We start from the raw sequence: 27,477 nt of genomic DNA, 5'->3' as shown, positions 1-27,477 counted from the left end.
CCACCAGCAACACAGAACGACACAGCAGTTTCAGTAAGTTTTATTATTTCTGAAGAAACAGTCTTTGCTAAAACCAAAACTGAATTTATGAGACATTGTAGATCTTTCATATCAGTATAATAAATCTGCAGTTAAACACTCTGTTTGATAACATTTTTTTCTAGAAACATACTACATATATAATGTGTGTGTGTGAATAGATTCATTTAGAAAATAATAAATAATTAGCATTACAGTTTCTGCATACAAAATTGCCATTCTAACTAGAGATTAAATCTGACACCTCAGTTATAATTTTACTAAACACTTTTACCAACATTTCATTTTGGATCGCATAACCTCACAGTTGAGTCGTAACTCCATATATAAAACCCAGCGTATAGAGGATGAGTGAATGTTGTTTGGACTCTGTGTAGCAGCGTCATTGTGTCAGAGACGCTGTAGAAGGACAGAGTTCCTGCACTGTGATCCACATACACTCCTATTCTGGAGGACACTGAACCTCGGACCACAGTCTTAATGTCATTGTGCCAGAAGGAGACAGAAGAGGGAGAACACTCCAGACTCCAAGACTGACTGTTGCGTCCAAACCCACACTCATTACCCTTTTCTTTCCTGCTGAGCTCTTTATATGAGACTGATATGTACACCCATTTCTTACTGCTCCACTCCACCTCCCAGTAACAGCGTCCACACACACTCTCCTTACACAACACCTGTTCCCAGAAATTAAATCTCTCTGGATGATCACAGTATTGCTGTTCTGCCCCACTGCATGTCACCGATCTGTTCTGCTCAGACAGAATGAGTCGACGATGTACTGTGTTGGGATCCAGAGTCAGATAACAGAAATCTAAAACAATAAAATGTCCACAGGTTAGATGTTAATCCCAGGATTTATAATAAGTGTGTGTGACACCTGTCTGTGTTTCTGTCCTCCTAATGCTGCTTTATATGAAAGATTTTAAACATTATCCAACATCAGTCATCAGGCAAAAATGGATCAGAGAAACATGTTTACAGACACTGTATGTGTGTGTGTGTGTGTGTGTGTGTGTGTGTTTTAAACCCACACTGCAGAATGTCCTCTCTGCTCTTCAGTTCTGAGGGTAAAATCATCTGAACTGCTGCAGCTGTGGAGACAGAAAAATTACATGAAAACAGTTAAAATTGTAAATATAAAAAATTAGATTCCTTGCTTGTTTCAGAGAGATGTCAACATCACTATCTCAGTGGGCTCACCTTTAGATTTAAATGTAAGACATCAGCTACAGTTTTCTCCAAAAATGTAACATTAGTTTGTGGATTTGTTTCTGACTTTGTCTGGTAAATTTGTCTTGATGTAATTTACAAGGCAAATATTAATGCCTTGTGGTTTTATGCAGTCTTGTGCCTGCTTATATGCAGAAAAAAGTGTTTGCTTGTTTACTTTGTGGGTGGATTTTGTTAAATGCCTACTCACAGATTTGCTCAGCTTGTGTTTTCAGATCTGAGAGAGATTTCCTCATTCCATCAAATGAGAGATGTTGATTGACAGTGGTGCTGGGTGAGTTCTCACATCCAGGAGAAACACAGAGAGACGGGAAACTCTACAGAGAGGAAACACATAATAAAGAAGGAGAAAAGTGTAGGAGAGGTACAAATGAATCTCAGACTGAATCAGACACAAAGACACACTTGTGATCTCAGACAGGAACATTTATTGTTGCTGTAATGAGCTTTTAGGAGGAAACTTTGTGAGGAACAGCGGCCTCTGTAGATCAGACAGTGAGTGTTACCTGGAGGAAGTGGATGTGACCGTGTGTGTGTGAAAGCTGCTCTACCTCAGTGACTCTCCTCTTAAGATCAGCAATCTCCTGCTCCAGTTGCTTCAGGAGTCGTTCAGCTCGACTCAGTTCAGCTTTCTCCTGAGCTCTGATCAGCTCCTTCACCTCCGAGCGCTTTTTCTCCATGGAGCTGATCAGCTCAGTAAAGATCCTCTCACTGTCATCTACTGCTGCCTGTGAACGCCTCTGTTAGGACACGCATACAGAAGATGGATCCATTTAAAAATGAACTCTTTCTCTTACAGTGACTCTATAATGTCTGTAGTATGTGTATGTGTGTGTTTAGGTGAAACGCTCTGTTTACTCTTCACCTTAATAGTGTCCACGGCCTGTTTCAGCTCCTGCACCTTCTTCTGCTTCTCCTGGATCCTCTGCTGGGATTTTGTCTGCTCCGCCATTAGCTCATTCTGAGACCAAACAAAATACATTTCATTATTTCTGCATCAGGAGATCAGTGTGTAAATATTCACTGCAGCTGAAGAGTTAAAGTTTACTCATGTTCTGCAGAATTATAATTTTTAATTTAAATTAAAATTTAAATGTAAAAATACAACTAAATGGCAGCTGGAAATATTCCCTGTATAAGTTAGAAGTTTGAATCTAAAATAAATCGCCAACATTAATTAACTTCTTTCTTTGTATTTTTTTCTGCACTTTTGCACGATGAGTTCTGGTTTTGTCTGAAAATGGCAGCTGGCACAAATAAAATTATAAGTTATATGTTACAAAAAAGTTACATTTACTCAGGAATATTTACTGGTTTGAAATACACCATGAATCCACTCAGATTCAGACAGATAAAGTTCTTAGATTTTTCCTGTAGATGACTGAATGCGAGACAGAACATGACTGCAGTGTAGCTCTTCTTCCAAGTTACTAGTTAGTTCCTGTAAATCCCTGTCTCTTGCTCAACGTTCTCATGGGACAGGGCTTTGAGCAAATGCAAACATTACTTACTAAACATTTTCCACTTGAACATCATTGAATCAGATGGTGCATTTTCTTGCCATCAGCTCTGTCCTGTTTCTGTGTTTGATTTTCTCACAAAGCACTAAGTAAACAGTAATACCAGTCTCCACAGGTCTGCTCCACTGGTCAGGTAGTGACATGATTGAAATGTGGCAGCTCTGGTGCATTCGCCAGTTTCCTCATTCCAGCATTTGTGTAAACGTTGTTTTCTTTGTTCTACCTTCAATCTCTATCTCAATCTCTATATCAAAGGGTGAACTCTTCGCCTTTAACAGTACATACCAATGAGATAACATCATCACACAACATGCCCTCATCAGGCAACGTCTTTCAAAGCTCATAGCCCTTCCCATCTGGGACATTCTCATGATTCAGTGCCTTTCATGTCCCCCAGATCTCCATAAAAAATTAAAAACGTTGATCTATTTACTATAATATGCATTTATTTGTCGCCAAAGTACATATTTTTGTAATATGTGTAAATAGAAACTAAATATAAGCATTAGAAAAATGATTATAAACTAACTTCAACATAGTCATGCTGTAAGAAAGTTGTTGGTTGTTGACTGTTTAAAGCTGCAGTGTCTGGTCTGAGCTGTTTAACACTTTTTTACCAACAAAGCTTAGAAATAAAATTAGATTAGAAATATAATTAGTCTCAACTGACTTATTAAAGAATAATGATGTCAAGTTCTCACCTGTTTTTCAATTATTTCTGCTTTATCTGAAACCATATCTTGGCCTTTGTGTTCATCCGTCGTACACAGATAACAGATGAAGCTTTAGTCAGTATGACAGATGATGTCGATCAGTTTGTCGTGCTGAGAGCAGATCTTCTCTTTGCGCTCTGCACAGGCTTCAACTAACTTGTGCTTCTTAAAGGCAGGAGACTGATAGTGAGGTTGAAGATGATCTTCACAATAGGAGGCCAGACACACCAGACAGGAATTAATGGCTTTGCGTTTTCTTCCAGTGCAGGAATCACAGGAGATTTTGGCTTTTGTTTTCTCTGAAATCAACCTTCTGTTACTGTGTATTTTATATCGCCACACAGAGAGTAGGCGTGGCTTTAAAAAGAACACGAGTGCAGGCATATGACTAACCCTAACCCTAAACATACAAGGTTTTAAAGTAAAGGTGTCAATATTTTTTAGTGTAAATGAGCTTCCCTGTCATGTGATAAAGAATCACATTAATTAAAGCCTGCTTTGGTTTTTGTTTCATGAGCACATATTGTGATTGTCTTTACATCATCACTGAAATTTCTGTAAATAAAACATCATTATCAGCACATCATTACAACACTTACTCAATGAACAAAAAAAGACAAATTCATGTTACAACAGCTTCTAACATGTATTTGACCCGAACAGGGTTGCAAAAAATGTGTGGAGAAGAAAGTTTACTGCAAAAGACTTAAGAAGAATAACCTGCTAGCCTCCAGTGTCACCATATTTCAGAACTTTCAGGATTGTCCAGAAGTACAAGGTGTCAAGTGCTCAGAGACATGGCTAAGGTAAGGAAGGCTGAAACACGACCACCACTGAATAAGACTCACAAGCTGAAGCGTCATGACTGGGCCAAGAAATATCTGAAGACCGATTTCTCAAGATTTATGGACAGATGAAATGAGAGTGACTCTAGGTGGACCAGATGGGTGGATCACTAACGGGCACAGAGTATCAGTTCGAGCACGGCACCAGCGAGGTGGAGGATGAGTATTGTATTTGGTGTATTTGGTGTTTTTCTAATGTACTGCAATACCGTCAGTTATTGTGCTGAAGTATGGAAGTTGTGACTGGCGACTGAAAAAAACAATCAAATGCAATCTTTGAGCTGGAGGTCAACTGGGGTGGCCCTTCAGATTTTTATGGGGGGGCGATAAAACCCCTGCCTCCTCCTTGGTGCCCTGCGCTGACTGGTTCCTGTCTGGGGTGTGTTCCCGCGTCACGCCTGGTGTTGGACTTCAGACCTTTTGTGTAATGTCTATAAAGTACGTCAAAGGACAGTCATTACACTTACTTTCTGTAGCTAGTATCGGAAGTACACAATAAAGGATACATTGTACTGTAAAAGTAAACAATGTATTATGACAGTTAGTAAAGTTAACAGTTAGTAAAGAAAACAACCTAATAGTACCAATGCTTTATCTTGTCTACTTTAGCTAAATTAAAGATATGTAATGAATGACAAAGAAAGCAAACAATGACTCAATTACAACGGAATCATGAAAGTAAATTATAAACGTCAGTAGTTATACATAAAATTGGCTCAACACTTACAGCACACTGAGCAATAATGCATCTTTAAGAACTGAAAGTCTCAAAAAAAAAAAAAACAGCATCAGTGTTGCTGTACTTGGTGCAGTATATAGACTTTGTTGGACAGTATATATAGAATTTTAGGTTTCTGTGTATGAAACAGTTCAAGTTGCATTGTTGCACACAAAACGTTTATGAAGTCTCAGATGGTCATCCCTCGCTTCCTTGCTGTGCAGTCTTTCTAATTAAACAGAGCCAAATTCACTCATCCATGCCTCATATTTTTTCAGGTCGGCAGCAGAAACAGACTTGGAGATCTTTCTGAGTGCAATTTCAAAGTCCTCCATAGTGACAGGCATCTGCAACTCGTCTTTGGATAGCGCTCGAATCTCTTCTGGGCTCAAGCCTTGAATCCTCCGACGCATTGCCATCATGGATGCATCTCTGTGTACACAAACACATATTGTTAAAAGTTTTGTGAAATATGAAGGAAATTCAGGTTGTTAGATACACTTACTTACACCTACATTCACTGTCATTTTATCAAGTTCACCTTGTGAAGTATGTACACTATACAGAAAAACATTTGTGGACACCTGACCATCATACACACATATGCTTGTTGAACATCCCATTCCAGATTTAGTCCCACTTTGCTGTTATAATAAGCTCCACTCTTCTGGGAAGCTTTCCACTAGATGTTGGAGCGTGGCTGTGGGGATTTGTGTTCATTCAGCTACAAGAGCATTAGTGAGATCAGGCGCTGATGTTGGTGAGGAGGTCTGGGGTTCAGTCGGTGTTCCAGTTCATCCCAAAGGTGTTCAGTGGGGTTGAGGTCAGGGCTCTGTGCAGGACACTCGAGTTCTTCCACTCCAACCTTCACACACCATGTCTTCATGGAGCTCGCTTTGTGCACAGGGACATTGTCGTGCTGGAACGGGTTTGGGCCTCTTAGTTCTAGTTTTTTTAATACTACAGCATACAAAGACATTCTTTACAATTACATGCTTCCAACTTTGTGGCAACAGTTTGGGGAAGAACCACATATAGGTGTGATGGTCAGGTGTTCACATACTTTTGACCATATAGTGTAGGTGTACAATTACTGAGTAGTGGATCATTTTCAGAATACCACTGACACACATGTAGGCACCATTCATCAGATAGGGGACACGCATTTATTAAAGTACTTTAACAGTAACAGAAGGATGTAACACCAGATATATACGTGACCTGCTGAACCATTGAAAAGGATCCATCAGCCTTTCTTCATTCTCTCCGATCTGCCCCAAATGGACCATGAAAGCGAGGAACTTTCAGCTGTCTCAGGCTGGGGTAAGCTCGTTCTAGCTCTAGCTCTTGTAAGAGCTTTCTTTTGTTCTCTCTGTTCGCCTGTGAGATAGTCGTGTTTTGAGCAAGTTTTGTAGTGTAGACATGGTTGGTTGCAAATTCTCAGTGTACTGCAGAAAGCTCAGCCATCAGCATCTGCTCTAGCCCAGGTAGTGGATCTGGCATGTTGCTTAGTGGAGTAGCTAACCCAGACTTAGCTTTTTTTTCTTCATAGGCGAGGTGGTTGGGGTCAATACCAACTGTTTTTTCACTCACAGACTTTACCAATGATAATATTCATCAAAAAATAAAAATATCTGAGGATCAAACTTAATAAAATAAGTGAAAAAGGATGTCAGTGTCGAGAGCTCTAGCCTGGCTACATCCAAGTCCATCCATGTATTGTGTCACGTAACTCAGAAGAGAAAGATTGAACATCAACAGCTTTTAAGTTAGGATATTTTAGTCTTCTTTGGAGATAGTGGAAGAATAAATCTGACACAAAATTTAATAAGATTACGGTTGATATGCAGAGTGACGAGTTTCTAACCGATCAGACCAGCTAGGTACTGAGCATTCAGACTGTGTCTTGTAGAACAATGGATGTAACAACAATGAGCAATTATCTAATCCAAGTGCAATGCAAAAGCCATACAACCTAGGGTTGAGACAAGAATAAAAGTTCAAATTGTGAAGTTGTACCACTTTTGGTCCATGTTGGCCACGTGAATTATCCTGGGAATGTATTGCAAGCGGAACTGCTGTGGTGCTCACATATTTCACTTACATGGGATTTATCTTATAAATGCCAGGAAACAAGTCAAAATTGTTCTTCATGGTAGCTGCCCAGACTTTACACATACCTTTGATAGAGAGCAGGTTAAAAAAGCCACAGGTGCATTCATTTAGGAATGTTTGTACCATGAAATATAAGACCATAGATACAGATTTAAGATAATTCAACTCTTATTGAGGCCTTGGATTTGTAAAAATTCATTTCAGACAAATTAAGACCTTTTAAGGACCTGTGGACTCTAACCCTGTACCACAATACTTTTAAAGAACCTTAATTAGTAAGTTAAGTCACTAACTAGTATATTGGCAAGTCTGGAATAGGTTGTATGCATTTATGCTGTTGTACCTGCAAATGTTGGTGATGTCAGCACCAGAGTAGTCCTCCATCTTCTCAGCAATGACGGCCAAGTCAACATCAGGAGACACTTCCACCTCCCTCAGGCTAATCCTGAGCAGGTCCACTCGCCCTTTTACTGAAGAGAACAGTTACAGGTAATAGGTATCAGATATTACATAAAGTAGCCGTCTTATTCAAATGCTAGTAGTACGAGCAATTAGTATGAACGATGTACCCAGTTAAGGATGATATATTCACAAGAACAGACAGAACCAACAGACCCAATATTCAGTAAGTAAAGCATATTGTGCATTATCAGTAGAATGTGGAGATGTCTGAGTTGATGAACTCAGTGTATGAGTTAGACTGTGCAAGAAATAGATCCCATTTTACCAGTGGGCAGAGGAATATAGATCCTCTTTTCCAGCCTCCTCCTCAGGGCTTCGTCTATGTCCCATGGAAAGTTTGTAGCAGCCAGAACCATCACCATTTTAGAGGGGTCATCATTTTCTGTTGCACCACCTACACCTGAATAATGAATTAGGTTATTCACAAAAAAAAATAAAACCTGAATCTCTGTCTGCTGATCTGCCTCTTACCATCCATTTGCACCAAAAGCTCAGACTTCACTCTGCGACTTGCTTCGTGTTCATCTGATGTGCCGCGTCTCCCGCAAATAGAGTCAATTTCATCAATGAATATAGTGGTAGGGGCATAAAATCGAGCCTGTTAAATATAACAGTGTTTGTCGAGAAGCTGCCAAGCATTCCCAGAGAACACAACCAATTAAGCTTATCATCACATGTTTATTTTAGGCACTTGGTTTAAGTAACATTTTAAGAATAAAATTTAAATTCAATGAAAAAGCCTCATTTGCCGTGTTTTTTAACACTAAATTCACAAAAGTTAACTTATGGTCATCAATATTGTATGGCGTCTTTACCATTTCAAAGAGCAGCCGAACGAGTTTCTCGGACTCTCCCCGGTACTTGGAGGTAAGTGTGGAGGATGATATGTTGAAGAAAGTGGTACCACACTCGGTAGCTACAGCTTTAGCCAGCATGGTCTTGCCTGTACCTGGAGGTCCAACCATCAGTACACCCTGGCACACATTACAGAGAAACACTGAGAACCAGTGAAGTGACTTAGGCACTTAGACAAACATAATGGGGCAATTATTATGGAGCAAAATATAATGAAGCAAAATCTTGCCATAATTTATATATATATATAAATCTGCAATATGATTTTAAAGGAACAAAATCACAATGCTCACCATGTGTTACAACATGGATTTCTATAACAGCGATTACTCTTCCTATTGTTTATTGCCACTGTCTCATGAAAACCTTGCTGCAACCTGGTAATATTAATCTTACTATTTCATACTTGTATTAAGTAATTGAGTGGGTGTGTGTCATGCACAATATGGTACATGTCTGTGCTAGCATATTAACCTTCCACGGGCGCCGGATTCCTCTGAAGAAATCTGGCATCCACATTGGCAAAACCACAGCTTCCCGAAGCAGTTTCTTAGCATCCTCCAGGTCTGCTATATCGTTCCTGCATGAATCATGATGCAGAACAGGCTGTATAACTAACATTCCAATACTGGGTTTTTTTTTAATCATCACACTGACTGACAGCTGTAACGAATAGTGCAAGAATCTAATCCTGAAAATCACCAAGAATAAACAAATCAACAGACTATTGGACACAATTTTGCCCTGTATTATTGATATGCCCATTTTTCCTATTTTTTTAAATGTGATATCATATTACAACTTCAAGTATAGGCCACTAAATGATACTAATCCTACGCAGACATCCTCATAGTAAAAAACATCGCTCTGCAAGCTTCTGTTGAGTTATCCAAAACAGGCTACATGCTTTAAGACCATTTTTGTTCTCTGTTAATGTGCATGATCTGTGTCATGTCAGTTAACATAACACCAATTCAAAGAATAAAACCCTGATCCAGGATTTAGGTTTTTTTAATTTTCATTGGGAAATGCCTAACAAAAGCAATAACTACGTATAACTACTAAACCATAAGGAGTTAAAAAATTCAGTAAAGATTGCTTCTTATTAGGTTTATCTTCCTGTCCAAGTCAAAAGAGATTCCTCAGTATTTACCAGTGGACATTAGGATTTCTTGACACGATGTCTCTCTCCAAAACATTAACCAAGTCACTGTCGTAACCTGTATCATCAAATTTCTTTAATTCTCCTTCTATTGCCCCCTCCTGGGCATTCTTACCCTGAAGAGGACAAAAACAAAATGATCAGCATTAGTATACTCTTCAGACGTACAGTACAGTAAAGCTGACATTATGTCTACATATATATTTTAACCTTATATATTTTACCATCTATAATTTCATTGTGTGTAATTTTAGGAGGTTTGGGACAGTTCTATTTCACTTCAGCCAAATGATGCATTGAAATTCAATACATAGCTTGACAAGGATTTCTGCTTAACAGTCATTTCATCTCCTGTGAGACATTCATCTAGTCTTTCTGAACTGAAATGGCTATAAATCAAGTGTAAGATGTTATATTTTCCCCACATAAGAATTACACTTTTTCAATAACCTTCTCTTCTTTAACTTTAGGATTGCGGGGGTCGCGGCCGGTAGGTCTGTCTGATTTAGAACTTGGCTGGCCCTTTCCTGCAGCGCCACGGTGCTGTTGCTGCATGCCAGGACTGTCTTTACGCTGGGGCTTCACACCAGTGGTTGGCCTCTTCACCTGAGCAGGTGGTCTGGGAGTCAGAAAGCAAACAACAGTATATGTATAATATAACACATATACCACAGAGTCAGGGGCCCTTCACCACAGAGGAAATGTTCCTTATCCAGAATTTAAAAGGGAGAGTAGAGTAGAGAGGTTTGGTGTCATTCTAGCCACATAGAAATAGGGGAAGTGGTAGCTCAGTGGTTAAGACGTTGGACTTCTGCTTGGAAGGTTGTGAGTTCAAACCCCAGCACCACCAAGCTGCCACTGCTGGGCCCCTGAGCAAGGCCCTTAACCCTCAACTGTTCAGTTGTATAAATGAGATAATTGTAAGTTGCTCTGGATAAGGGCATCTGCCAAATGCCGTAAATGTAAATGTAGAAATGTACAGTAGGATGAAATAACATTCTCTTAGTTATATCTGCAATATATTATAGAAAAGTGACAACAGTCAGGTACAAGGTAACAACACATGAATCACACCACTCAGAAGTTACAGTGCAAATAGACAACAAGATACATGACAAAAAATACTAGCAGTGTAACGATGTGACAGGGTGCAATCTAATAATTATGCATCTAATGCAATTATACTGCTTAAAAACCAGAGGTCCCAGTCTACGCAACCCATATATAGAGAGCACGTTGGTCACATGACTGCATTCTTTCATGGAGGATTTCTGTCAACTTTGGAGCTATATAATAATTTCTGGTTAAAATAATGCCTCGGGTGCTGCTATGGAACTCTTTATGACTTTGTTTATTGAATAAAATTTGAGAGAGAATTAAATATTTATTTATTTTTAAGATATGCTGAAGCTGTAATACATTTGATTTACAATATTAAGCCTCTGTTCATGGCAATTTTTAATTTGTAGAGTTTTACACAGACAAAAATGCACATTGTTTATGATTCACAAATAAAAAAGGAGACTTTCCAGTCATAATTTTTCTTCATTCAGATTTTCTTCAAAATATAATGAGAATCGAATTGAATCAAATCGTGAAGCCAGTGTCGTGAATCGAAACGGATCATGACCAGAATGTGTCATTGTACCCCTAATAAATACTGTACATGTTGTGCATGTAATCCCTGCAGAATAAATACAGCATAACATTTCTAACAGGGTTTTTATACCGGGCAACAAAACCTAAAACCTGTTACAGCTGGTTCGATCAGACTAATATACCTGCCTAAGATAAAGTAGAGGCACCTGAGTAGTTTGATATACCCAAAGTTATAGATCAGTATACTAATCCTCAGCTGTACCTGTGTTCCGCAGGGGTGGGAGGTGGCCACACAGCAGGGTCCCTCATGTAGTCCTCCGGTCGAGTACTGGGAAGATCAACTGGCTTATCCGTCTTGAAACTCTCCAGAGTGTTTACAATGCTTCTTACCTGTTCATATTCCTCCACCAGCTCCTGTCTAACCTGAATCCAGCAGTGGAATGGCATGAGATCAATGAACAGGGCTTGCAAGACATGGCTTCATATTCATAATTGCCATCATATACAGCAAGATGTACAGCATGTTTTGTTCATGGTATGATAAAGTGCATCAATCAAAATCTCCCAAAGGTGTTCAGGTTCCACAAAGCATAACAGAGTCACCAGTTGTCCTTTAATACATTATGCTTTGTGGTACAGCGTTATTCTGACTAATCAGCTTTAAAATCTCGGCCAAATGCGATCTGGTGACTGTTCAGATCACAGTATATGATTTACATCATTTTCATACTCATCAATTCATTCAGTGAGCCCTCGTACCCTGTGGATGGGGGCACTGTCATTCTTGAAGAATCCACTCTCCTGTTTCATTAAAAGGTAAAGCAGATTAGTCAGAATAACACTGTACCACAAGGCATGATATATTAAAGACAACTGGTGGCATTTTATGCTTTGTGGGACATTTTGCTGGGATGTCACTGCAAAGTTCTTCTGACTGATCACCTTATAAGATAAGATAAGATAGAACTTTATTCATCCCAAGGGAAATTCTTATGCCAGAGGTTGCTCAAACAGATATATCACAACAATGTAGGAATAAAAGACAATATATTAATAAAAAAAAAGTAGTAAAAATAACCACAATGTGTAATAGAATAGCAAAAAAGTGAGATACTTTAGTAAAAAATAAGTAAAAAAAATAAGTAAGTTACAATACTTACATTACACAAAAAATAAGTGGAGAAGTAGAAAAGTAGAGTGAAAAGTAGAAAGTGACATTACACCCCATATTGCACTTTATATTGCACATGGTATTGCACATTCAGATGGTAGAATAGCAGAAAAATGATAATGCCCATGATATTGCACATTATTATTCACAGATGTACTGTCAGTGATATAGAAAAATAATAAATAGTAACAATAGTACTACTGCACAATAATCGTATTGCACATGGTAGTGATATTATTATTATTCTCAGTGTCCGATGTTACAACTTTACTCCCTGCAGAAGAGGGGAGGAGTTATACACATTGATGGCCATTGGTATAAAACATGGGAGTGACAGTGGCCCCCATCCACAGGGCATGAATGGTGTGTGTGTGTGTGTGAGTGTGTCGTACCTGCTGCCATTTGACCTTTAGTGCAGGATCTCTAAGAGACTGACAGTGCTTTTGGATCTGTTGTAGAACGCCCTGGTAGTACACCATAGAAGAGTCATAGTTCCCAAGCAATGCATATTCCCTTCCCTTTTTAGTATTGTCACAAATCTCAGCCAAATTCATCCTGAAAAATATCTTGTTGCTGAACTGAAGACAGGTCACAGAGGTCAGAAGCCCTAAATAATAGAAAAGCACATACATTACTGTGGAAGCACATTAGCTATGATAAGCTGATATGCAGCTTGGATTATTGTCTGATCATTCATAATATCAACACCCATCCAGGTACTGATATTAGTGACAGTAGCTAATCTCTCAACCTTAATATCATTATTGATATTTGACGCATTAATCCTGTAGCTGTTTTGAACTAATAAGTCACTAGGCTTTGTTACTAAGAACATCAATTCCCATGAGAAACACCAGACTAGGCCTCCACAGGCAGTGCAGACTGATGAGTTAACAAAACAAAATACATAAATAAAGATGATCATTAAATAATCATGCACACTTCTAATCAATATTGCGTTATATTGCATATTTGAATTCGAATAACTGTTATTACCTTCATATGTGCTATTGTGCGAGTCTGAGCCGCAGCTCGTGCCGCTCTGACGTTACCATGGAGAGACGCTACACGAAACAGGACGGAGACAGAGGAAAGGGGCGGGGCTACAGAGAAACAGGAAGTGACACGCATGTAATATTTTCGTTCAGTGGCTTTGACTAGTGGTAGCAAAACCAAGGTTTCTGAAGCTATGACGCTTTTCTCATAGTATTTCAACATAGTGCATGCTAGTGGCATCTCATGCTCAAAAGCATAAAGTAAAAAGTAGGAGTTTAGATAGTAATTTAGTTATTTTGCAGCAGGTTTTGGGCTTCCGGTGTTGTGCCGAATTGTCACTCCTGACAGAATCAGCTACATGCACAAACACTTCCGCATTATAAACCCTAATAAATAAATAAATAAATAAATAAATAAATATTTAAAAAAACTTTTATTAAATCATATACAAGATTAATACATACATTTACACTATACATCTCACAACAGATGTTAACAAATAAATAAATAAGTAAATAAATAAGTAAGTAAGTAAGTAAGTAAGTAAGTAAGTAAATAAATAAATAAATAAAAATTAAAAATTGTGCCGGGGTAAAATGACAATTTACAACAAATTAAATAAAAGAAGTACCTCATGTGTCTTTCTTTATTTCTTTATTATTATTTTTGTTTTTTTTTTAATGCCATTCACAGCAGATCCATATTGCCTAACCTCTTTTATAAACTGTTCAAAAGTTTCTCACATGAATATGATACTTCCCAAGTAAAATAAACAGTTGTATGATAAAATAAGTAATTCTATTGCAATCAATGTTATCATGTACATAAAATAAAAATAAAATAAAATCTCGCAGCTTAATTTGTATCAAAGAACCAAAAGATTCTTGACAGAAAGTTAGAGACATCTGTCCAAAACCTTCTAGAGCATACACACTGGATGAAGAGATGTACAACAGTTTCTTTTGCAATGGCACAAAATTCGCAAGAATTATCAAAATCCAGATTAAATCTTTCAAATAACTGTTTAACCGGATGGATTCTATGTGACATTTTAAAGGATATCTCTCTAACTTTATTACTTATAAAGTATTTGTTTGTTATTGTCCAGACCCTTTTCCAGTTAATATTTCCAAAAAGAGATGACCAAAACACTGCTGAACATGGTACAAATTCTTTTTAAATACATTCCTAATATATCTGTTACTATATTTATCTTTTACTACACTGATATCACCCTTAAAGATTGTATCACTGCACATAATTGGATGTTGGTCTACTTCAAAAGTGGAGATTACAGAATTCCATAACAATGAGACAGTTTTACTGGGATGCATCTAAGATGATAGCATACTCTTTTGGTTTATATAATGATATGGTTTAGTTTTTGGTGTAAATATATAGAGTGGAGGAGTTTGAAGTTATTAAATCTACACTAAAGTAAATGTGATGTGAATTCTGCAGGCGCACGGTGACAGGATCAGTGTGCTGATCACAGCTCAGTGACTCTCTTCTTAAGATCTGCAATCTCCTGCTCCAGTTGCTCCAGGAGTCGTTCAGCTCGACTCAGTTCAGCTTCCTCCTGAGCTCTGATCATCTCCGTCACCTCCGAGCGCTTTTTCTCCATGGAGCTGATCAGCTCAGTAAAGATCCTCTCACTGTCATCTACTGCTGCCTGTGAACGCTTCTGTTAGGAGACACACACAGAAGATGGATTAAAAGATGAACTATTATTCCTTCTCATACAGTGACCCCAAATTGTCCATTGTGTGTGTGTGTGTGTGTGGGTGTGTGTGTTTAGGAGAATCTCTCTGTTCACTCCTTACCTTAATAGTGTCTACAGCCTGTTTCAGCTCCTGAACCTTCTTCTGCTTCTCCTGGATCCTCTGCTGGGATTTCATCTGCTCCTCTTTTAGCTCATTCTGAGACCAAATAAAATACATTTCATTATTTCTGCATCAGGAGATCAGCATGTAAATATTAACTGCAGCTAAAGAGTTAAAGTTCACTTGTGTTCCATAAAATTAGAATGTAAAAACAAATACATTGAATAAATAGACAAAATCAAACTAAACGAAAACTAAAAATATTGCCTCTAGGACTAACTGAAAAAAAGCAACACTGAATTAACATTTGTTTTCATATTTTTTGTGCTTTTCCATGGTGAGTTCTGGTTTTGTGTGAAAGTGGTAACTTACAGAAATAACAATGTTATTGCTATAATTAATGTTACAGAAACATTAAGGTAGTTCATAAATATTCACTGGACTGAAATACAACACTTGCACTGACACAGATAATGCTTATTTTTACATGTAGATGATTAAATAGAGTGATGATAGGACTGAAGTTACTGTGAGAAATAAAACTATACCTGAAGCCTAGTTTTTCTTCCTATAAAGCTCCATTTCTGTCTTTATTTTCCAAAGTTTCCAAACCAAAGTTTTGTGCATGAGCGCTCATTGGCTAAAATGGCAGCATCAGCAAACCAGGAGACTTTTTATTCATTCAAATAGACCATGATTTTATCAGAAATGCAAATTCTTCTAGCAGGATTCATTCCTTCAACTGATTAAAAAGTAATGACCTTATTTGTGATGCGCCATTTCTCAAAAAAAGCACATTTTTCATGGGTAAACTCAACAAACGTTTGGCAGGTGGGTTTGGTATGATTATGAAAGTTCTGCTGATAAGCTTCAGGGACTTGCCAGATGCACCGTTTCCTTCTAAAGCATTGCTGATGCTTACTCTTCCCTTCTGAACCATCACAGACTCTCTTCTACTCTAAAGCATGCTTTCTGTCCCAGCCTGAAGCATCACAAATGCCCACTCTCTCCCTCTGAACCATCACTGATGTGCACTCTCCCTCAGAAACATTGCAGATGCCCTCTATCTCTCCCTCCCTCTCTCTCTGAAGCATTACAGATGTTCTCACTCACTAATGTGCTTTCTCTCAAGTATCACAGATGCTCCCACTCAGTCTCCCTCACAGTCTTGTTCTTTGATGCTCTAAGACCGCAGCCTTATTGTTTTTCTCAAGCCACTTCATCCCAGCCTCCCCTACTCATCCCAATTCACCCCCCTTTGTGATCCTTATGCCAATCCTTTGCTCTCAGACTCAAATATAAGTTTTCATTCATCCACTCTGCAAGTAATTTTGGCTGTTATTAACTTCATGAAGGTCTTTAACTGGATCCCTTCACACCACTTCCAAGCAATTTCAGATCAAACTTTCAGATTGCAACTTCACCATGAGCTGCTAGGCACAGGAGAAAGCAGGAGAAAGCAGAAGCCACCCAAGTTCTCCCCACTTTTACAGTTCCACATTCATTCTTGATGTAATTGATTTGAGGGTGTGGCCAACTACATCCTCACAAATGACAGGATAACCATATTTTGCAAATTCCAGTGATGTTACATAGGTGTGTACATATATAAATACAAACTAAATATAAACGTCTTAAATAAAAATGATTGCAAACTAACAGAACTAAAACAAAATGAAGTTTCAGTTTCAAATGAAAATAATACAAACATCAACCCCATAATAACACTGTTACACTATTAACGGTCATGTGTGCATTTGAGCTGTAAAATGCTATAAGAATGTTGTTGCGTGTTGGCTGTTTAAAGTACACTGACTGGTCTGACTTGTTTAAGATGTCCTTATCAACACTTCACAGTGAAGCACTTACGGAAAGTGAGTGAGTGAGTACGTTCTCACCTGTTTTTCAGTTCTTTCTGCTCTAGCAGCAACAGTATCATGGCCTCTGTGTTCATCCCTCTCTCTGACTCTCGCTGGAGGCGGTCGCATTTTTTCCTCTCTCTGCTGTGTCTGTGTGCCTCTCCCGTCTCGTCTCTATTTTTCCTTCTGCTGGTGAAGCTTCTCGAATCCTAAATTATGGAATTGATAAGCTGGTCCCTCAACGCAATTGATCTTTCACGAAGGAATGCTGGTTCGGGAGAGCCGACATGTCCGGACAGGACTTTTGCTGCTGGATACACGATGGACTCTTGGAACAAGTGGAACATCGTCTGTCTGGCACCTCTGTTCCTAGAAGACGTCGAAGATGTCTACATATTTGGATTTTTGATAGCAGGTGTCCTGATGATTGGCCTGGGGATGTTCCTGATCTATCGACAAATTGGAAAGCAGGCAGCCAATAAAGAATCCCCCAAGCTGTCAGCTGTCATCTCACACCATTGTGGAGCCGTTGCTGACCAGGTGAGGGCATTACATCAGAAGGTGACACGGATTGAGGAACTGTACCATCTACAATTCGTGGACATCCCCCGACGCCTGGATACCATCACGAACATGTTTTCGGAACTGTGTAAATCCAACGCGACCCAGTCCGCAATCATGGTCACGCGCCAGGAGGAGATGACTAGGGGTCTCATGGCCCTGCAAGGGGACATAAAGTTGGGGGCCATGCAGAACCGGGTGCCCGACTAAATTGTACGATCTCCTGAGTTCTTAGATTTGCTTGATTATATTTGTGCATTTTCCTCCCCGGCTAATTTTTCTTTCTACCAGAGGACCTTCATCGCAGAATATGCTTTGTTTTGACTCTGATCTGTACCGGACACTCCAAAGACACACAGCTGTGATAACAACAGCTCCTGAAAGCACACCATATCAAATTCGGCTAGTACACACTGTTTTCGTAAATACTCTGCCCTAGTCAAGGACTGCCTCAGTGTCACATTTTCTTCTTTTTTCTAATCTCTTGCCCCCCCCACCCTCCCGTACTGTAACCAACAAAAAAGACCCCTCACGTAACTGCTCCATTGTATGATGTCGTATGTGACTTTGTTTATTGCTTTGACTGTTCTGTTAATGTTCTTCTATCGCGGATGAGAGAGGACTGCTTTAAGGACCTCTTCTCTCGATGTGACCCGTCATTTTATTCATCTCGTTGTAGAAATACAATGACAATAAATGCTATCTATCTATCTATATATCTATCTATCTATCTATCTATCCATTGTACGCAGATAACAGATGAAGCTTTGGTCAGTACGACAGTAGATCTCCATCAGTTTGTCGTGCTCAGAGCAGATCTTCTCTTTAAGCTCTGCACAGGCTTCAACCAACTTGTGCTTCTTAAAAGCCTGGGACTGATAGTGAGGTTGAAGATGATCTTCACAGTAGGAGGCCAGACACACCAGACAGGTCTTGACTGCTTTGTGTTTTCTTCCAGTGCAGAAATCACACTCCACATCTCCAGGTCCAGCGTAACAGTGAGCAGGAGATTCACCTTGGAGTTCAGTCTTCTTCAGTTTCTCCACTGCTTCAGCCAGCATGTTGTTTCTGCGTAGAGCAGGCCTTGGAGTGAAAGTCTCTCTACAGTGGGGGCAGCTGTAGACCCTCCTCAGTTCTCCCTCATCCCAGAAGCCATTAATACACACCTTACAATAACAGTGTCCACAGGGAGTAGTCACTGGTTCCTTCAGATGATAAAGACACACTGAACAGCTGAACTGATCTACTGAAATACTGGCGTCTGCCATTTTCTTGCACTCAAACACTTAGCATAACTCTGGTGTTTCTGAGCTTCTTTTTGTCTGAAATTAACTTCCTAGTCCTGTGTGTGTTATAGTGTGACAGAGAGTGTGGGTGTGGCATTTCCTGACAGCTCTTTGGGATCTTTAAAATCTCTGCATACTCAGTAGTATGCCTGAGTAACATTCTATATTTCCCAGTTTGCCTTATTCCCTGATTATTAATGTTTAATAAAAACAGCATTTAAAAATCCAATAATGCGCCATTTAAGCCTAGTTGCAGGGTGATTCATACATCCATTTATCTTCACTTACTCTCTTCACTTACTGCATTGTAAGTCCATCCCCATCAACCTGAATCATATTTGGTAATTTGAGACACCATGGAAATGATTAAATGATAAACATATGTACATGATTTTAACTCACTTTTATTATTATTTTATTACAGCAGTACATCCTATGTATATATCCATCATAATTATGTGGAATATATTAGTCTTAACCATTTTATATCCTTATTAAAAAACTAGCCAAAGCATGCAGTATGTCATTTTGTCTACTTCCTGTTTGATAATGACTGAACCCACTTTTATTTGATGTCACATCATTTAAGTCATGTTATTTCTATTAAACAGTTCTGACAGTTAAGACTCTCACTTATCAGGACAGAAAATAAGTTAAATAATCTGTTTGTTAACATTTTTTTTTCTACAAACATTCTCAATTAAGAACTTATTTATGTAATTCCTACAATCTGTAATAATATTCGAATAATAATATATCTTCTACTACTACTACTACCACTAATTATTATTATTATTATTATTATTATTATTATTATTATTCATTGGCTTGTTCATTTTGGGACACAAAAGTGTCATCATAGCTTAGGAAGAATTTAATCTGATTCCTCATCACTTTCATTTACATTTAACTTTGGATCGCATAACCTCACAGTTGAGTCGTAACTCCATATCCAGAACCCAGCGTACAGAGGCTGAGTGAATGTGGTGTGGACTCTGTGGAGGAGCCTCATCGTGTCAGAGATGTTGTAGAAAGACAGAGTTCCTGCACTGTGATCCACAAACACTCCTATTCTGGAGGACGCTGGACCTTGGAGCTCAGTCTGAATGTCATTGTGCCGGAAAGAGACAGAGGAAGAAGAACAGCGCAGACTCCAGGACTGACTGTTGCGTCCAAACACACACTCGATACTCCCTCCTTTCCTGCTGATCTCTTTATATGAGACTGATATGTACACATCCTCACCGCTCCACTCCACCTCCCAGTAACAGCGTCCACACACACTCTCCTTACACAACACCTGAACCCAGTGGTCAAATCTCTCTGGATGATCAGAGTATTTCTGTTTTTTCTTCCTGTGTGTCACTGCTCTGTTGTTCTCGGACAGGATGAGTTTGCGATGTACTGTGTTGGGATCCAGAGTCAGATACGAGAAATCTAAGACAGTAAAAAGTCAAAAGTAAAACAGTCTGCATGTTAGATGTTAATCACAGGATTTACAAAAAAAAAGTGTGTGTGAGACACCTGTCTGTGTTTCAATTGTCCTAATGCTTTATGTGAAATATTTTTTAAATATTACACAACATCATTCATCAGGTAAAACAGAGTAACATTTAGACACACAATACTGATGTTACACACACCATGTTTGGACCCCTCTACCACTGCTGTTTCTTTCCAACTTATGCAACATAATGGCCTTCTGCAATAGTCCCAGACAGTAAGTTACATCTACTCAGACTTTAGCTACATAGAGCAAAGCAGAGACATGGAACAACGTGGTAAAAACAAGCAAGGAGGAATATGCTTCTGTGTCTACCAACACTCGTGCAATGATGTCCCTGTACTGTATAAATAATGCACTTATTATCTAAAATTGTTTTTCATGAGTGAACAATTAGGGGCAGGTGGAGCAGAGCCCCACCATTTATATTCAGAAGTCCATACATTTAAATTCCATTGAAATGTTAATGATCTCTTTTTTTTAAATAGTGTCAACATTTGACAGATATAAGCTGATGTTACATAGTCTCTCAATGCTGCATGTGGTCCAGCATGCTCACTGACCCACTTAGCTTCCATTGAGTTATTATTATTATTATTATTGACTTGTGTGTGTGTGTGTGTGTGTGTGTGTGTGTATCTATATGTGGCCACCTGACCATCATATGACCCATCTGTGCCAATTCCAAAACCATGGGCATTAACACTGAGTTGGGCCCCCCTTTGCTGCTATTACAGCCTCAACAGTGATGGTCAGGCTTCCATATACATTTGGCCATATAGTGTATCTTAACTATTGATTTTGCTCCTATGTATGGTGTTTAGTCCTATATAATCCCATGTAGCCCCCAAAATTGAGAACTTCTCTGTACAGTATTTGCTGCATGCTTCACTTCTATCTTGAAATTAACTCTGACTTGTAATTTTTTTATTTTAAGATTCTGAATGCCTTAATTTTGACATCAGTGGGTGAGACACGTTGATAACACACCATGGTTTTCAGCTGAGCTCAGACAGCCTTGGTTAGGTGAAGAGGCTGCATTTATGAGTGGAGAATGGAGAAGGAAAGAAAACCAAAACAACAAAGGCCAAATATACACTAGAATAAGGGATTAAAGCAACAAAGAGAAAATTTTCAGACAAGCTGAAAAGCTAGTTTGCTGCTCATGACCCAAAATCAGTGTGGAAAGGCCTGCAAAAAAATCACTGACTACAAAGTGAGAACAAACTCCTTCTCCTGAATGACTGGGAGTTCACAAGTTCTACGGTAGGTTTGACAACTGTTCTTTCACCACCACTGTTCTTTCACGCACTTCAACATCTCACCTCACGTCTCACAATCAAAGAGCAGGATGTTAACAGCTACTCTTAAGGAAACAAAATCAAAACAGCTCCTGGCCCAGACCAGATCTCACTTTCTACCTTGAAACATGCTGTGTTACAGATATCTTCAATAAATCACTGGACCTCTGCACTGGTGCCACAGGCTTTAACATCCCAGTCCTGAAAAAAAGGCAAATCCTACAGTACCAAACTGCAGACTAGTTGCCCTGACCTGTGTAGTCACGAAGGTCTTTGAACACTTGGTCTTATCCCATTTTCATGATATCACAAACCCCCTGTTGGACTCCCTGCAGTTCACATAGAGGGCCAACAGGTCTGCTGATGATGTGGTTAACCTGGTCCTGCACTTCATTCTTCAGCATCTTGACAGTCCAGGGATCTATGCTAGAGTTTTATGTTTTCTAGATTATCTCTGCTTTTAACACCATCAAACCAAAGATACTGCAGGTAAAACTTTCTCAGCTGTTTGTCCTACATCCAATTGGCTGGTGGGTCACAGACTTCAGTCTTTCTTTTTTTTTTTTTTTTTTTTTTTTAGCTCTTTTACATCATGGCTCCTTTATAGCTCAATTTCTTTGATTTTACCCCTTTCCTCCCTCCCCTTATTTATTATTGTAGGCGTGATGGTCTACTTATTAGTGTGACACAGTGTAACACAAATTCCATATATGTGACAAGACAAATTCCTCAGGTTATTGGCCAAAAATGTCATAATATTGTGCAGCCTGCATGTATTGAATGTAAGATGAGTTTACTGTTTACAGTTTAGTGTTCAACCTCAGTTCTAAGATAATATTCGAAACATTTGTGTAAGTAGGATTAGTTTGTGGATTTGTTTTTTTTAGTTTCAGTTTAGTTACTGCTTACTTCTTATTTCTGTTATATATTTTACGTCTCTCTTTATCACATTCAGAGCAAATACATATTTCCAGCAGTACGACTTCTCTTACCGTGTAGTACAATTTTGTTAATTTCCTCTTGATATATTTCCTCAACTCGTTTTTTCAGATCTGAGAGAGATTTCCTCACTCCATCAAATGAGAGATGTTGATTGACAGTGATGCTGGGTGAGTCCTCACATCCAGGAGAAACACAGAGAGACGGGAAACTCTACAGAGAGGAAACACATAATAAAGAAGGAGAAAAGTGTAGGAGAGGAACGAATGAATCTGAGACTGAATCAGACACAAAGACACACTTGTGATCTCAGACAGGAACATTTATTGTTGCTGTAATGAGCTTTTAGGAGGAAACTTTGTGAGGAACAGCGGCCTCTGTAGATCAGACAGTGAGTGTTACCTGGAGGAAGTGGATGTGATTGTGTGTGTGTGAAAGCTGCTCCAGCTCAGTGACTCTCCTCTTATGATCAGCAATCTCCTGCTCCAGTTGCTCCAGGAGTCGTTCAGCTCGACTCAGTTCAGCTTCCTCCTGAGCTCTGATCAGCTTCTTCACCTCCGAGCGCCTTTTCTCCATGGAGCTGATCAGCTCAGTAAAGATCCTCTCAGTGTCATCTACTGCTGCCTGTGAACGCTTCTGTTAGGAGACAGACAAACACACACACACACAAAGATGGCGCTCCATTTAAAGATAAACTCTTTCTCTTCCAGTAATCCTATATTGTCTATATTTTCTGTGTGTGTGTGTGTGTGTGTGTGTGTGTCTGCTCACTCCTCACCTTAATAGTGTCCACAGTCTGTTTCATCTCCTGCACCTTCTTCTGTTTCTCCTGGATCCTCTGCTGGGATTTCATCTGCTCCTCTTTTAGCTCATTCTTAGACCAAATAAAAAATAAAAAAAAAATTAATTATTTCTGCATCAAAAGTTCATTGTATCAATATTAAGAAATATTAATTAATTATTTGCTAATTATTAAAATGTTTTTGCCAAACTGTCATGAAGAGGGAGTTAATGCAACTGACTGGATGTAGAGTTGCCAAAAAAGCAAAAGAAGAAGAGGTCAATCAAGAGGGCATTGCTAAATCATGCTATGTGTTATTTTGTCAAAAAAGAAGCCTTACATCACATCGTATCACCTGGTATTGGATGTTGATGTTGAGGTATCTTTTACAAATATGAAGAAACAAGCATTTTATCAGGCTGATATGTGATACAGTACATACAGTGTACAGTGATATGTGATACAGTACTGGTATCTATGCATCCCTACTCTGAAGCATTCCAGATGCTCTCTCTCTGCATCTGAAACATCGTTTCACGTTCTCTCCTCCTCCTCTGTCTCTCAGAGGACACGTCTTCATCCTGGCTCCATCCAAGGAGTTTTCACCTTGCTTCTGTCACCACAGGCTTAATCACTGGGTGTTACGGTACTGTCACCTCTAGAACCTCTCCAGCACGGTTCAATTACAGAAGGCAATTGATCTTTTGCCTGAATTTTTGTCTCTAAAACTGGCTGTCTTTTTGACTCACATATTTGAGTCAGACAAGCCTTCAAACCTGTGGGAGGCATACTGTCATCTTTGCCATCCTTGTTGCCTTTGAATAGACAGGGTCATGCTAATACAAGGATGATTGATTTTTCACAGTCGATAAGAAAGACCCCCTTTTTGACCCTTATGCCATTCCTAGGCAATCACATTCAAATCTCAGTGTTCACTCTTCTAATCTACAAGTCTGTTTGACTGTCATTAACTTCAAGAATGTCTTTGACTGGATCCCTTTACACCTCATCTAAGGACTTTCATCTCACACATTCGGATCACAACTTCAGCATGAACTCCTCTGCTAGGAGAACCACAGTCTTATTCAGACCAAGATACGGGGTCTTCGAAACGATGTAACATGCATTATTTTGACCTAAAGCTCTTAAGGGCCTGTCAGTCTAGTGCAAAGCCTTGCACCAATCTCTATTCTCATATCTCACAAATCCTGAAAGTATCCTCCCCAAAACAGAGGCCCTACTACCAGTAACCTCTTATATGCTCCATTGTCTCAGTCTCAGTGGTGGTATGTGAGCTTTAGAACTGCTAGTCCAGAAAGTTGGCTTCATCTTGGCTTAGCTTCAGTCTCTCCATTTTCTGGCAGAACTCAGAAACTGCAGCTGTTTTGTCCTCTGGTTTCTCTCGCACGCCATGAGACACTTGCATGGACGGTAGAACAGGTTTGCTTTTCTCTTGCTTCTGTAAGGTGTGTCTCTTGCACTGTTTCATCTTAACTTCTCTTCCTGTGAATTCTATGCTTTTTCTGTTGTTTTGCTCGCTCAGCTTGTGGTGTGCGCATGGGAAAGTGGTCATTTTGTTTCAGTTTCCTATCTGAACTTATTTCCGCGCTGATAAGCGTGGTTAAAACAGTTCTTTTGTTGCTCTGTTTCACTTAGTTTAATTCTGACAATCGATCAGGACAAACTACCAAGGGTCACCTTTCAGAAGAGACCAGATTTGTCCATGAAGTCAAAAGATTTACACACACACACACACACACACATTCCAAAGTGGGGGATAAAGTACACAGAATGATCTGGCATGTTTAACACTTCCTTACCAACAACTTGACCTTAATTAAGAATTCATTTTTCAGCAGATGAAAGTCATAGAAATCCAACCAAATCAACTAAATAGAAATTAGAAATAAAATTTATATAAATTGACTTCTTACTTGTTTTTCATTTCTTTCTGCTTCAGCTACAACAGTATCGTGGCCTTTGTGCTCAAACATCGTACACAGATAACAGATGAAGCTTTGGTCAGTACGACAGTAGATCTCGATCAGTTTGTCGTGTTGAGAGCAGATCTTCTCTTGGAGCTCTGCACAGGCTTCCACTAACTTGTGCTTCTTAAAGGCAGGAGACTGATAGTGAGGTTGAAGATGATCTTCACAGTAGGAGGCCAGACACACCAGACAGGACTTGAGAGCTTTGTGCTTTCTTCCAATGCAGGAATCACACTCCACATCTCCAGGTCCAGCGTAACAGTGAGCAGGAGAAACAGCTTGGTGTTCAGTCTCCTTCAGATTCTCCACCACTTCAGCCAGCATGTTGTTCCTGCGTAGAACAGGCCTTGGAATGAAAGTCTCTCTACACTGGGGGCAGCTGTAGATGCCCTTCAGATCCTCCTGGTCCCAGAAGCCATTAATACACACCTTACAAAAACAGTGTCCACAGGGAGTACCTACTGGATCCTTCAGGAGATCCAGACACACTGGACAAATAAACTGATCCTGATCCACTGAAATACTGGCCTCTGCCATTTTCCTGCACTCACACAGTGAGAGAGAGTGTGTGTGTGTGAGAGAAAGAGAGAGAGAGAGAGAGAGAGAGAGCACCACTCAGTATTCTGAGTTTCGTTTTCTCTGAAATTACCACACTGTGTGTTATAGTGTGATAGTGAGTGGGTGTGGCTTTAAAGAGAGAGGGAGTTGAAGCTTTAAAGTGGCGTTCAGGAAAATTGTAGCTACACAACAGAAGAGAGAGTTTTTGGTGTAAAGGAGCTTCGCTGTGATTTAAAGAGTCAGATTAATTGAAGTTAGTTTTGTTCCAAATATCTTTGTTGAATATTTTAATGTTTTTTTCAAAATTGCTGGAATGTTTGTGAATAAAGCTGACTCACTGACAGCACCTCATTGATAAGACATTGAGTTTTTTTAAATGTATATGACTCTCACAGGGATGGATTATGAGACAATGGTCCCCTGGGCACAGACACACAAAAGCACTACATATTTAAAGGAGCATACAGTCAGCAACACACCACAAGAGCACAACGTAGGTTACCTGGTATGCATAATATTTTACAGTACAAAATGCTTCAAGGCAGCACTCTCAGCACCTTTAATGGCCCACACTATATATATATATATATATATATATATATATATATATATATATATATATATAAATAACAGTCAAAGCCACTTTACACTTTAGAATGAGTATTGTGCATGAGGGGATAAATGTACAAAACTAAGCATGGGGAGATGAGAGAAAGCAAAAAAATGAAAGAGCTTGATGGCATCTTTTGAATGTATAGAGATTCTCTGATCTTGGATAATAGCCTTGTTCCTTCTCTAGTTACCTTTTGGAAAAAAAAAACCATGAAGGCATAAAAAGAGCCTAGGGGTTGTCAAATTATCAAGAATCTTTGTGAAAATGAAAAGAACCCAGTCATTAGCTTTGCTGGTTTTGGCTCCCAGGTCTGTGGCATCAGCTTTATGTGTTGGTTTTCCATTTCTGTTTGATCTAATTTCCATCCTAGTCCTGTCTTTTCCTTTGGACAAAATAAGCTTCCCAAAATTACATAAAACAACACAGAAACAATGCATCATTAATGTTAAACTATTATGAGAATGCAAACAACCAGACACCAACCAAAAAAGCTCCAGGTTTCAGTGACTTACCCAGCATTTTGGTTCATCATCTGATATTCTAGCTTCATTAAGGTGTCTATAAAATAAAACGTATTTCTCACATTCCATTACAAATGAGCACAGCCATCATTTCAGTACAACTGAGGCCAAATAACAATCCAACATTATGTTCAAGCTCCCTACCACCAAAAACCACCCTTAAAACAGTGGGATGTCGTAACAAACATGAAAATACTTCATTACTGTACTTGCATACGTAGTAGTATATGGAGCTGGTATGCCCAGCCTGCATTATAGTAACTGATATAATTGTATTAACCAGTATGGGTCACTGGAGTGTTGTTAAGCTGACAG

The 27,477-nt window shown here is 39.1% G+C and overlaps 3 protein-coding genes across 3 annotated transcripts; all 3 read right to left on the bottom strand.

Moving 5' to 3' along the window:
- Nucleotides 1–18,954, bottom strand: LOC117599033 (E3 ubiquitin/ISG15 ligase TRIM25-like). The gene is made up of 7 exons (XM_053239655.1): nucleotides 18,420–18,954; nucleotides 17,150–17,211; nucleotides 2,138–2,233; nucleotides 1,824–2,012; nucleotides 1,463–1,589; nucleotides 1,074–1,133; nucleotides 1–853 (listed from the first exon to the last, which is right to left on the bottom strand). The coding sequence occupies exons 1-7, from the start codon at nucleotides 18,937–18,939 to the stop codon at nucleotides 321–323; spliced, it is 1,587 nt and encodes a 528-aa protein (XP_053095630.1). The 5' UTR covers nucleotides 18,940–18,954; the 3' UTR covers nucleotides 1–320.
- Nucleotides 3,567–13,541, bottom strand: katnal1 (katanin p60 subunit A-like 1). The gene is made up of 11 exons (XM_026935021.3): nucleotides 13,429–13,541; nucleotides 12,825–13,039; nucleotides 11,524–11,684; nucleotides 10,113–10,281; nucleotides 9,654–9,778; nucleotides 8,975–9,080; nucleotides 8,461–8,619; nucleotides 8,117–8,243; nucleotides 7,911–8,045; nucleotides 7,527–7,653; nucleotides 3,567–5,500 (listed from the first exon to the last, which is right to left on the bottom strand). Exons 2-11 carry the CDS (start codon nucleotides 12,984–12,986, stop codon nucleotides 5,302–5,304), a joined length of 1,470 nt encoding a protein of 489 aa, XP_026790822.3. The 5' UTR covers nucleotides 12,987–13,039; nucleotides 13,429–13,541; the 3' UTR covers nucleotides 3,567–5,301.
- A 370-nt stretch (nucleotides 18,955–19,324) lies between the features above and the next one.
- On the bottom strand, nucleotides 19,325–26,096 carry LOC128317019 (tripartite motif-containing protein 16-like). Its single transcript, XM_026935016.3, has 5 exons — nucleotides 25,417–26,096; nucleotides 23,480–23,575; nucleotides 23,104–23,337; nucleotides 22,755–22,914; nucleotides 19,325–20,394 (listed from the first exon to the last, which is right to left on the bottom strand). The coding sequence occupies exons 1-5, from the start codon at nucleotides 26,005–26,007 to the stop codon at nucleotides 19,832–19,834; spliced, it is 1,644 nt and encodes a 547-aa protein (XP_026790817.3). The 5' UTR covers nucleotides 26,008–26,096; the 3' UTR covers nucleotides 19,325–19,831.
- Between the last annotated feature and the right edge of the window lie 1,381 nt (nucleotides 26,097–27,477).

Source organism: Pangasianodon hypophthalmus, chromosome 14 (assembly GCF_027358585.1).
Source record: "Pangasianodon hypophthalmus isolate fPanHyp1 chromosome 14, fPanHyp1.pri, whole genome shotgun sequence".
In the NCBI taxonomy this organism is placed as follows: Eukaryota; Metazoa; Chordata; class Actinopteri; order Siluriformes; family Pangasiidae; genus Pangasianodon; species Pangasianodon hypophthalmus.
The sequence above is the reverse complement of the archived record's forward strand: the minus strand, read 5'-3'. Positions and strand labels throughout refer to the sequence as shown.

What these genes read in the sequence shown, in the direction of transcription:
- katnal1 (XM_026935021.3), bottom strand. Translation starts at nt 12,986, where the DNA reads ATGAATTTGGCTGAGATTTGTGACAATACTAAAAAGGGAAGGGAATAT. An exon ending in CCCACCCCTGCGGAACACAG is followed by an intron (nt 10,282 to 11,523) that starts GTACAGCTGAGG and finishes TCTGACTCCCAG; the next exon opens with ACCACCTGCTCAGGTGAAGA. An exon ending in GCTTTTGGTGCAAATGGATG is followed by an intron (nt 8,046 to 8,116) that starts GTAAGAGGCAGA and finishes TTCATTATTCAG; the next exon opens with GTGTAGGTGGTGCAACAGAA.
- LOC117599033 (XM_053239655.1), bottom strand. Translation starts at nt 18,939, where the DNA reads ATGGCAGACGCCAGTATTTCAGTAGATCAGTTCAGCTGTTCAGTGTGT. An exon ending in CAGAAAGAACTGAAAAACAG is followed by an intron (nt 2,234 to 17,149) that starts GTGAGAACGTAC and finishes GTTTGGTCTCAG; the next exon opens with AATGAGCTAATGGCGGAGCA. An exon ending in TTAAGAGGAGAGTCACTGAG is followed by an intron (nt 1,590 to 1,823) that starts GTAGAGCAGCTT and finishes TCCTCTCTGTAG; the next exon opens with AGTTTCCCGTCTCTCTGTGT.
- LOC128317019 (XM_026935016.3), bottom strand. Translation starts at nt 26,007, where the DNA reads ATGGCAGAGGCCAGTATTTCAGTGGATCAGGATCAGTTTATTTGTCCA. An exon ending in AGACTGTGGACACTATTAAG is followed by an intron (nt 23,338 to 23,479) that starts GTGAGGAGTGAG and finishes GTCTCCTAACAG; the next exon opens with AAGCGTTCACAGGCAGCAGT. An exon ending in TAACAAAATTGTACTACACG is followed by an intron (nt 20,395 to 22,754) that starts GTAAGAGAAGTC and finishes TTACTGTCTTAG; the next exon opens with ATTTCTCGTATCTGACTCTG.